At 32.2% G+C, this 12,638-nt stretch overlaps 1 protein-coding gene across 1 annotated transcript; it reads left to right on the plus strand.

Moving 5' to 3' along the window:
- The first annotated feature begins 4,858 nt into the window (after positions 1 to 4,858).
- On the plus strand, positions 4,859 to 6,877 carry LOC130976013 (uncharacterized protein At4g06744-like). Its single transcript, XM_057900747.1, has 2 exons — positions 4,859 to 5,753; positions 5,998 to 6,877. Exons 1-2 carry the CDS (start codon positions 4,963 to 4,965, stop codon positions 6,590 to 6,592), a joined length of 1,386 nt encoding a protein of 461 aa, XP_057756730.1. The 5' UTR covers positions 4,859 to 4,962; the 3' UTR covers positions 6,593 to 6,877.
- The last annotated feature ends 5,761 nt before the right edge of the window (positions 6,878 to 12,638 follow it).

Here is a 12,638-nt window from a genome sequence, read left to right on the forward strand (position 1 = left end):
ATTTATCAACATATCATTGAGTTCAAATAATTAGTTTTAATTTAAATCATAAAATAAATCTAGTAATCACATTTTATAAAATACGATTTTAAACAAAAAATATCGATTACCTAAATTAAATTATATTACATTTCATTATTTTTCTATCACAACTTTAATTTCAATTTATATAAAGTAACTAATTATAATAAAAATTATACACAAATATTAATTATCTTAAACTTAAAGTATTTACAAAAATAAATTTGATCATTTCCAAAAGCTCAAATTAATAACATAGACCATAATTTAATCATATTAAAATTTCTTAAGTTAAATTATATAATACTTTTAGTACTGAATTATAATTTCAATTATATGAAATAACCAATTATAGAAATTAAACAAGAATTGTAATTAATTTAACTGTATATATTAATAAAACTAATTTAATTATTCTTAATTAATTAATTTCTAAAAAATAAGAAGTTCATAATAATAAAATAAGTCATAACTTTTTTTCATAATAAAAGTTACTTAAATTAGATTGTACAATTCTTTCTTATTTTTTGATTACTAAAATTATACAAAATATTCAATTATAATAAAATTACTTAAGAAAAATCGTGACCATAGACCCGTTTTAGGTCACCCTTCCGAAAAACCGTGACCATAGACCCTTTTTGGTCACTATAAAAAACCGTGACCATAGATACCTTTAGGTCACCACTAAAACCGTGACCATAGACTCTTTTAGGCCACCCCCAAAATCGTGACCATAGGCTTTTTAGGTGACCCCCCAAAACCATGACCATAGATCATTTTAGGTCACCATTTTTTAAAAAATCTTGATCATAGCCCTTTTTTGGTCACTGTAACAAAACCGTGACCAAAGACCCTTTTAGGTCACCCCCAAAATCGTGACCATAAACCCCTTTAGCCCACCTCCCAAAATCGTGACCATAGACCCGTTTAGGTCACCCCCTAAAACTGTGACCACAGACCCTTTTAGGTCACCCCCAAAACCGTGACTATAGACCTCTTTAGGTCACCCTCCAAAACTGTGACGATATACCCTTTTAAGTCACCCTTCCGAAAAACCGTGACCATAAACCCCTTTTGGTCACTGTAAAAAATCGTGACCATTGATACCTTTAGGTCACCTCCAAAACCATGATCATAGACCCTTTTAGGCCACCCCCAAAACTGTGACCATAGGCCCCTTTAGGTCACCCCACAAAACCATGATCATAGACCCTTTTAGGTCACCCTTTTTTGAAAAACCGTGACCATAGCCCCTTTTTGGTCACTGTAAAAAACCGTGACGATAGACCTTTTTAGGTCACCCCCAAAACCATGACCATAGACCCTTTTAGGCCAACCCCCCAAAATCGTAACTATAAACCCCTTTAGGTCACCCCCTAAAACCGTGACCACAGACCCTTTTAGGTCACCCCCCACAACTGTGACCATAAACTCCTTTAGGACATCCTCCAAAACCGTGACCATAGACCCTTTTAGGCTACCCCCAAAACCGTGACCATAGGCTCCTTTAGGTCACCCCCAAAACTATGACCATAGACTCTTTTAGGTCACCTTTTTTTGAAAAACCGTGACCATAGCCCCTTTTGATCACTGTAAAAAATCGTGACCATAGACCTTTTTAGGTCACCCCCAAAACCGTGACCATAAACCCTTTTAGGCCAACCCCCCAAAATCGTAACTATAGACTCCTTTAGGTCACCCCCTAAAACCGTGACCACAGACCCTTTTAGGTCACCCCCCACAACCGTGACCATAAACCCCTTTAGGACATCTTCCAAAATCGTGACCATAGACCTTTTTAAGTCACCCTTATGAAAAACCGTGACTATAGACCCTTTTTGGTGACTGTAAAAAACCGTGACCATAGATACATTAAGGTCACCTCTAAAACCGTAACCATAGACCATTTTAGGCCACTTCGAAAACCATGACCATAGGTGCCTTTAGGTCACCTCCTAAAACCATGACCATAGATCCTTTTAGGTCACCATTTTTTGAAAAATCGTGAGCATAGCCTCTTTTTTATCATTGTAAAAAACTATGACCATAGACCCTTTTAGGTCATCCTCAAAACTGTCATAGACCCTTTTAGGCCACATTTTTTTTAAAAACCATGATCATAGGTACTCTATAATCATCCTTTTCAAAAAAATTGTAACCATAGCTTTTTTTTTTCACCCTGAAAAATTGTAACTATATAGAGAATTTATGGTCATAATTTTTTACGTGACAAAAAATACCATAGCCATAGACCCAAAATATTGTAATAACTTTAAGAAAAAACTAAGATAATCTATTTCTTTCAAATACTTATAGTTCTTCCCCTCCCCCTTTTCTCTCTTGTGTGTGTGTCCTCCCAACTGTAATTTATCACTTCTTCAGTCAATATAATTTAGCCACAATATTAGAAATCTCATGAGATAATTTATTACCATTAACATTTGTCTACTGTGATTTTTATCTATTATTACATCTGTGCCAAAGATAGGCATGTGATCAATTTGAGTTGCCAGAATCAAAGGCGCCTTCGGGAATCTGATATAATATTAGTACATAATAATGTTATTTTGATATTCATTAATTCGGTGGAAGCATAATAATTTATCAATGAGTTTAGAGTTTTTTTTTTTCAATATCAATCAATGTTTTAATTATAAATTTTAAATTTTAAATTTTTTAAAAATAAAGATTAAAATTTTAATTTTATAATTAAAAAATTAGCTAATATACTTACTACTTAAAAATTAATTTTTTATTTTTTTTCTTATAAATTTATAAGCATTCTTTAAAACTGTTAATTTTTTAAAATATTAGATGATATTTGATATAATGTGTGATTATGATGCAGTTGTGTGTTTTATTATAATATTAGAGACTAGTAGAAATTACTCTGTGACTTGTAGACAGCAACAAAAAGATAAATTAAAAAAAAAAACAAAAAAAATGAGAGGAAACAATTAGAAATATGATGAGAGCGATTTGTGAAAGTGATAATAAAATTTGAGATTATTTATAGTGGCTAAGACTTAATTTTTTTTATCTTCCTGATCAATTATTCTCATTATACATTAAATCGTTCCTACCATACTTTTACTTGCTCCCTCAATTTTCTTCTTTTCTGTTATTTTTTTTGTTTTCTTATTATTGTCTATAAATCACGATGAGCAATTATTGCTAGTCTCTAATATCACAGTAAAATGCACAGCTACATTATAATTACACATTACACCAACTCGACAATCAATATTTTAAAAAACAAAATGCTGGTGTTTTTTTAGTATATATTTATTTGGGTCGTTAGAATGTAATGGTATATTATTTGATAAGCTTATTTAATAGTAACATCACCCAACAATCAATAATAGGGTTAATTAAAACAAGCTATATACAACAACCAAAAGTACTACCACAAGGTTGCATCTTTTTTTAAATTACTTTTATTTTCCTATAGGTTGAGATAGTGGGTATTTTTAATCAAGTGTTTGATGCAAGTTGAATTATTGAATTGTGATTCTTGCTGGGAAAATTCAAACTTTATATTCTTAAATTATACCCAATCAGCCGACATTGGACCAACTTCAAACTAGAAAAATGGCATAATAGTGTGTTCTACAATAACATCAAATTTCATCCACCTTAAGTACTTAATATTTTCCGGTCAGTCTTCGTATCATAGTAACTCGAAATTAAATGATTATACATTTAAGTATTGTATTTCTCTCATGATAAATACGTACTATATATGTATTTTATTTAGAAAATATTTGCTTCTTTTTCTGTTCACTTAAGACGCATCAGTATGATGAATTGTTAATAAATGATGAGTAATCATGTCACTAGTATTTATGCACATATATGTTAAAAAATATTATATATACACAAAAAATTAATTATTAAATTAATTATACTATATTTATATATATATATATTATTTAATTTATTTTTAATATATATTTTATATGAAAAAATCTTAAAGATGAACAGTTTTTAACAAATTTGACAAGTATTTGATCGGTATAAATATAACATTATTTTTAATAAATAAATTTAATAATTTATATGTATAAATTCTGATAAATATGATTGTAAATTATATTAATTCAAATATAAATTTTAATAAATATATGTACAAATTATGTGTTTTATGTGAATAAACTTTTATAAATATGAGTATAAATTTTACTAATTAAATACTGATCCAAAATGATAATATTTATTAGTCATATAATATTATTAATTTTTATATTTTAATATATATTTTATATAATAATTGATTTTTGTAATTGAATTTTTGTGTACATTAAGCTTATGTTAAACACCGAGATCACTATATCATATTAACAAGTTACATCAAAGAACATTTAAACCAAAAACGAAGAAAAGAAGATGCTTTAATTAAGTACCTTAAAATTACAAGTTATTGTTGAGTCAAGAAAAACTTATCTAAAGACAGACACAAGTTATAAGATTTCAATGATCACTACTTTTTGTCAAACACCACAGTTAAAAATTTTATACAATTCACCACTTACTTTTCTTTTCTTTTATATAATCTTTTTCCCACACAAACACAAAAATGCATAAAGTTTCTATGCACAAAATAAATGTTGGGAAAAACATTGCCCTGCATCTCATTATCAGCGGCTGCTTCTCGGTTCCTTTTTTTAATTTTATGTACATGATACATAAACTAAAAATATCCACCAACTAGTTACAACTATATAGTATTGTAATAAAATTGAGTTCTATGGAAAGTGAAACCACAACAGCTAGCACTACCTCACAAGAGTGCATGACTCATTGACTTTCGTATTCTCAAGGTCAACTTAAAGCCAATGAGCCAAGACATTTTAATTTCACCTTAATGACTATATATCCCAATAGCAATTCACAAAACAAATAAACCACCTTTTGCTTTCAAAAAAAAAAAGCATCATCATGGGAAGAGGAACAACAACAACCAACTCCCTGTTTTTTTCGTCACTACTCTTATTACTATCTTCTCTCTTGTTCCAAAACGGCGTCGTTTACGCTCAAGAAAAGATAGCATCGTCAGAGGAAGAAGCATTGGGCTTATTTCAAGAAAGGGAGACACTTGAAATCATCATAGGAGGTGGAAGTACACCTTCCCCTTCCCCTTCCCCTGCACCTACTCCACCCGATTATACGCCATGCCCTCCGCCACCGAAACCGCTGAGCCGCTTGGACAAAGCGCGAAAAGTGCTCCTCAACTTCACCAACTACATCGTAGACCCAAATCGTTTCACCAGTAACTGGTGCACGCAGACATTTAACACGTGCAATTTCAACGGAATTCGGTGCGCCACATACCCAGGCTCAAACGAACCTGCAGTTGCAGGGTTAGACCTCAACCAAGCCGGAATCTATGGCCGCAACAACAAACCTCTTTCCCTCTCTGGAATCTTGGACAGAATTCCAGAACTCACATTCTTCCATGTTAACTCCAACAACTTCTCCGGTTCCGTACCAAAGGAAATTATCAGTTACGGCTTTTTCTTCGAGCTTGATCTTAGCAACAACAAGCTTCGTGGTCAGTTTCCAATGGAAACGCTTAAGAACAAGAACCTAGTGTTCTTGGACCTCAGGTTCAACAACCTCATCGGCCCGATTCCATGGCAACTATTCGAAATGGATCTCGACGTGATTTTCATCAACAACAACAAGTTCAACCAGTTCCTCCCCCAGAATTTCGGAAATACCCCCGCAAGGTAAGATGTTTGTATTTGTTAGGCTTACTTTTTGTGTAATTATCTTTATCTAAAGTGAAGTTAATAATTGAGAATTATTAGATGATAATTTAAGTTAAATTTGTCAAATTATCTCACTATTCTCAAATATCAACTTCACATATAAATAACTTCACGTGAGACTTCGCTAGTTTATTTTATTTGTTTTCTTAATTGAACTATGTTCCAAGTAATTTGTTGAGCTCATTCTTTTAACCGCCGACAGGTACCTGACCTTTGCCAACAATCAATTATGCGGTCCCATACCAAGGAGCATCGGCAAGGCAGCCAACACTCTGACGGAGGTGCTCTTCCTTGGGAACAGGTTTGATGGCTGCTTGCCGTACGAAATCGGAAACCTAAAGAAAGCAGTTGTGTTTGATGTGAGCATGAACCAATTAACAGGTCCAATACCGTACTCGTTTGGTTGCTTGAGGCAGATTCAATTCTTGAATCTTGCGAAAAACAAATTCTACGGTGCGGTTCCGGAGAACGTTTGCAAGCTTCCGGGGCTGATTAATAACGGAAACTTGACCCTGTCAAACAACTACTTCACAGAGGTTGGTCCTGAATGCAGGAAATTGATAAAGTCAAGGGTTTTGGATTTGACCAATAACTGTATTCCGGGTTTACCGAACCAGAGGCCGCAAAAAGAGTGTTGGGAGTTTCTTCATAGTGTGAAGCCTTGTCCCAATGAGAAGTATCTTTTGAGTTATGCACCTTGTGCGGGATGGAAGGAAACTGAGAACACGGAGGAGGTGGCAGCGGCGCCGGAGCCTGTTACTTATAACGCGCTCAAACCGCACCGGTTGAGACTTTGATTGTGTCGTAATCTGAGTCATAATGGGGTGCGGGGACTCTTGTGATTTTTTTGAATTTGACCATGATAATGATTGATTATGCGTTTTTTTTTTGTAAGTGATTATGCTTCTTTTTAATTTGCACATATAGTTTCTTTAATAATTAGCGTCCTACACTCCTACTTTTGTGTCGGTATGTGTTTATAGTTTCAATTGTTGAATAAGAAATGTAATCCATTCAGATATCTACAATGTAATTTTCCTAATTATTCCAATAAATATAATCATATCTTATTGATAGCATAACTATGTGTTCCTGTGTGAATCTAGACGCTCCTAAGTCTAGTTCGTTCTACTGGCGCTTAGACCGGCTTTTTTTTTTGAGTAAAAGAGTGGAACGTCGTCTGTTTGCTGAGGAGGCGCTCAAATCAGTAAGAATGTGAGTAATAGAAATGATATTCAGAGTGAATAATGTACCTGTGACTTAATGAGTCATTTATATTTATAAAGTTGTATTTGAAACGGTTATCAGTATTTTCGTAACTGTTTTAAAGTGTTATGGCTAATCATGTGGTAACTGTGTTTTAGTGATTCGCTTAGAGTTTGTGTGGAGAGATTCGTGGAGAGATTTTTGCGCCGATTTGGGTTGGCACATGGTTATTTGATTTTATGGGATAAGTCGGGTAGGAGAGCAAACACGTACTCCACGTACTACTAATGTAGGACGTGTTTATTTAGTTTTAAGCAGATTCCGATTTATAGGTTTATTTGAGCCGAGTTATAGTCAACGGATCATAGCCCCCAAGCTTGACCTGTGAAAGTTTTCAATTAAACAGGTTGAGCTTATGAGTTTTTGTGGTGTTATAAATCGGAATGAAAAATATAGCTCGAAATAGTGATTGTAATCATAGTTCGGAACGGTGATAGTAATAGTAGTAGCCCCCAAACTCAACTTGTTGTATGTTAAAAAATGATACTCATACTTGGAATTTTGGTGCAGGTGAATACTAAGGTAAAAGAAATTTAAGAATGATTAAGAATAATGGTTAAATATTGAGGATAAGCCCCCAAGTTTAATCTAATGGCATGAAAAATAAAATATTTATTTTTTTGAAAAAAGTTCTTGGTATTCATCGGCTTAATTTTGACTAATTTCAACTTATAAATGCAAATTTGTGGAGTTGTTCCGACATATAAGTGTGTTGTTTGGATTGAATCAGACTTATAGATGAAAATATGATTGAATTTATTCCGACATATAACTATTAAGTATAGTGAGATAGATAAAGGTAGCATGATTTGCATAATAATTGTTCTGTATACCATTTGATGCTTTGGAATAGTTTGATAAAAAAAAGTGCTTTTGACTTAGAGAAATATTGATGAAAAAAGAGGTAAACATAGACCTGGTTTGGCAAGTGTCAATAAATAATTATATAAGATAGGCTAAGTGACCATTGTTGATAGGTCAAATGAATATCGTTGGTTGTTGTTGAGTTGTTTTAAAAAATTGGTGAACCAATGTAATAGACCGGTTTAAAATTGCGCATAGCATATTTGGAGTTGTACAACTTATAGATCGGTTTGCTTGAAATTATTCTGACTCATAGGTGTTGCGTTGTTTGAAATGAGTTCGTCAGTTTGTTTGAATTGATAGATAGCTTGGTAGCTTATGCGTTTAAAAACTGAAGTGTAGCTTGGTTTTGATGAGTTGATTAAGCCACAGATATTTGTTCATGGATAGTATCCTCAGAAGTTAGAGAAGTAAAAGTCATAATTTACTTGAAAACCAAATTATAATTAGTAAGGAGAGCTGAATTTGAATAATGGATTGGATATCCTTTAAAATAAGCTTGAGCGGTTGACTCAATGTCAATAGATTTGTAAATTGCTTTTGAAATTTGACCATCCAAATTGTAAGTTTGTTTTGGTATGAAAAGAATTGATGATATGTAACTTAGTAACGTGCTTTATGGGGGAGTATTACTTGGTCGAAGATTTGTACATGATTCTGAAGATTCGTGGCGGAGCGGTTTATATTTATTATGTATGAGATACTTATAGATGAATTAGGAATGACGAAAATGATAGAAAAAATTGAAAGTAAAAGAGTAAAGATATTTCATTAATGAAAATAAAACATCACCATATTATCATCTTATAAGCTAGGTTGTGATATACCTGTTAGGCTAGCCTTTATATATTGATTTTGGTGTCGAGTGGTAGTTGAAAAGTGCAAACTGTCCGAGTTATAATATAATCCGCATGGCGGTACTATTGCTGCAGATGGTCTATAGCATACCAGATATGCTTAAAAAAGGTCAATAAACAATGAAATATAGATTGATAATATTAATAATCAACAATAAAATATAGATTGATAATATTGATAATATACAACTATATATAACGTGACCAAAGTTGTTATATGAAATGGTAAGATACATTAAGGTAAAATGGTTCAAGTAAATAGGTTAGTGTATATCTTATAATAGGCCATGTGGTATTGAAGATTAAAATAAAAGAATATTTAAGCAGTTATTCGCCTCTCAATTGACATTCAATTTAATTTTTGAATTTTTTTTATGGTATTGTAAAATTCATGTTTTGAATTCGTCGGTTAAAACTATAATTGAATCCCTTTATTATGGGAGCAAAATAATTGAAAAAAATAAAAGAAAAAGACTTAAATAAAATAGCATGGATTAAATATTGAGTAATCAAAAAGTTGTTTCAAAAGAAGAAAAAATAATAATTATAGCAATAGCAATGTAAACAAGGACGAAAACATTTTGTTGTCATCATCGCAATAGCAATAGCAATGTAAATCACAGTCATTATTTCCAAGGTGTGGTCATCACTGCCATCTTTAAGTTGACTTCAAAATTTTTTTATTGACTTCAACATTTCATGATATGGTAATATACAAGGCAGTTTGAATTTAGAAATGAAGTTGAATGTGACAATGCAGACACATATTTTATTGGCTAAAGCCGAAGAAACAAATAATTGAAATTATCGAAGGAACAACACAAATAGGACCGTATGAGTATCGAGCAATCAAAATCTCTCTATATATAATAGGAGAGCAGTACATGGTTCATTACTCGACAAGTGTTTAGCCTCTGTAATCGACACGTGGCAAAGCGACAAAAGCAGATCTGTGAATAAGGCAATTGAGCGGGAGTTTGATTTAACTTCAAATTCAAAATCATTTTTCAGCTTATCCTTATCCTCATATATACATTAAACGTGAAGAGAAGACCAAAAAAATTGTTAAACGCAAAGAGAAGATGAGAGACAGAGCAGCAAGTCTTGGTAGAGGGAATAGTTGACGCTGGCAAGGGAAAGACTTCCTCCAGCGACTTTGTAGAGATGAAGAAAATGACGGTGAAACAAGAAAAGTCGACGGAAGAAGGAGAAGAGGGTGGCGAGGATGACAGTGACGGTCACAGAGAAGGAAGCTAAGTCTACAGAGAGAAGAAGAGGAATGAGACAACGGCGGTAATGGAGTCCATCGTCGCTGTTCAATCCGCAGAGCTACGTCCTCCGTAGGACGGTGTCGCAGCCATTTCTTCGCCAGTGGGTATTGCGAATGAAGAATGGTTAGTTCTCTCACTCGAACATACTTTATTTTATTGTTTGATTGGTTTAAAACGCTAATTGAAGTTGAATATGGCTTTTCATGTTAATATCTTCAAAATGGCGTGCCGCACTTGAAGAAGAGAGATTACGAGATGTCGACATCGGCAATGGTGGAGTTGGCCTCCTATCCTCGCCAATGACACCTATGAAATGATGCAACAAAGGAGTGGAGCCACAGAGACAAGCTTTTGGTGGTTTAAAGTCACTCTCTTAAAGTATCAGAAATGGCCAAGGAAAAAACAATCATTTTGGGACTAGAATCTTAGCAGGAAGTTTATGACACCGGTGATGAAAACTGAGAGCTTTGATATCCTATCTTGGGCGGTATTACAGAGATAATTCACTTTTAAAAGTTAGAATAGCCACACAAAATCATTGTGTTTCTGTGAAATCAATGAAAATGAGGAAGTATTTCTTTGACCTTTAAACTTTACCAGAAGGCTGTGTTTTCATATATCTGAAAAATTACAACACGTTTAGAAAATTTATGTGATTTTTTTTGCAGTGGTAGCAAGTAATTAGGAGCTAAAATCATGTTTAGAAAATTCACTAAATTTTGCTGTTGTCAGTGAATATAGTTGTGAATGAACTAGACAAGACCTTGCAACACCAAAGAAAAAGCCACTTTCTGATAGTGAGAAGAGGTATATATCTTTGGTTTTCTTTGTTTTATTCAAATTTTAATTGATGATTGCATTCTAAATATTGTTTTGTTCTAGGAAAATAAAGGAAGAAGAAAATTGTGCTTGGGAGTTTATTGAAAGCGTGGTGAGGCCTGGTGGTGATGATCAGGTTATTTTTGTCATATGTAAATATGTATTTTTTCTAATATATAATAGGAAAAATAAAAATTCTTTCCTTATTAATGCCCTTGATTAAATTGGCGAGTATTAGTTATAATGTTGGGCATTTTGTTCAAAAAAGTGATTGCTTCAATCTTGTAATTGTGGTAACTGATTATGTATTTTTTGGCCTTTTTTGTTTAATAGTTAAACAAGATGAGGTATTACTCTTTTGTCTTCTCCTAAACATTTGTAAATCTAGACTTGGATTCCATTGTTTGTTTGAAATTCTATATGCAAACTCATAATAAAAAGCACTTATGTAAAATATTTTGGATCTATTTTTTATTTTTAAACTTTTTACTTTTTTATTTTTTTAAATTTGTTTCAGATTTACATGTGCTTCCCATAAGTTGACAAGGAAAAATGAGATAATAACATACTAAATTTTGTAAGATAATAACATACAGAATACGACATACATATTTATATACTAAGATGAGATGCATGATAGTAAGTTGGGTGTTTTAATATTAGTATTAGTATTTGTATTTTGATATTGTCCCTTAAGTGTTCGTTTATTTAATATAGCTTGAAGATTTAGAGATTTTTAGTTTAATTCTTAGCTATCATCGTTATTTTTAGGATAAGAAAATAGAGTGGAGCAAGAGGCCAAGGCTTGGCTCAGAAGAAGAAATTTAGTTTAGCATCTGTGTTACTCTTTGTATGACTACAAGCTATATGGAGGATTAGTATATAATTTTATCGATGTTATGTATATACATTCTTATACTTTACAACTACTTTACTCCCCTTTCTATGTTAATCTGATTAATTCTGTTTCAACTCATGTTGTTGGATCTTCATTTAAACTCAGCTTGCCTCCCTTATAAACTATGGAGATGGTCCTATCTACTGCTGTTAGCAAAGTGTTACGTAGAGGAGGGGCAAATATAACTAATTTCAAGAAGGTATGTTCTCCATAGTTAAATTTATTTTTTTTCACTAAATGTTTGAGGGGTTGAATTGTTTGTTCTAAATATATTTAAAATGTAAAATATATGCAAAATAAAATTTATTTTCTTAGCTTAGAATTGTGACTATCTTCATTGTGGATGATATTTTTTTTGACCAGGTGAGGTGGTTTTTGAATTATCTTTGTCATTTTAATTCACTTTTTACTATTTTTTCAATGAGAAAGATATCAACAATAATTGCGAGAGTAGAAAGTAGCCATGAGCAAGAATAACATCCCAAATTCTAATAGATGCCTGGACAATTTTGCAACTTTGGAGAAGAAACTTTAATCTATTTATTATTATTTGGCATTTGTAATAAATAGTACTCAAATAATATAACAGATAAAAAGAAGAGTAAATATTTGCTGGCTTTAATTTTTGTTTTTGGAATTACCTGATTTTTTTCATTGGTCTATTTATATAAGTTGTTGCATTGGCCTCTCTTCCTTAATTAGTTTCTTAAAATTTAAACATAATTTTTAATGTGTTGATAATTTGTGTTTTGTTATTTTTTAACTATTTCTATTTTATGTTATATTTACACAACCTTCCAAAAAGAACCAATTCAAAGCAAGCATTAGATTCATCCTATAAAGAGTTTTACTTGCAGTTGATATGTTT

The sequence above is a fragment of the Arachis stenosperma genome, chromosome 4 (assembly GCF_014773155.1).
Source record: "Arachis stenosperma cultivar V10309 chromosome 4, arast.V10309.gnm1.PFL2, whole genome shotgun sequence".
Classification (NCBI taxonomy): Eukaryota; Viridiplantae; Streptophyta; class Magnoliopsida; order Fabales; family Fabaceae; genus Arachis; species Arachis stenosperma.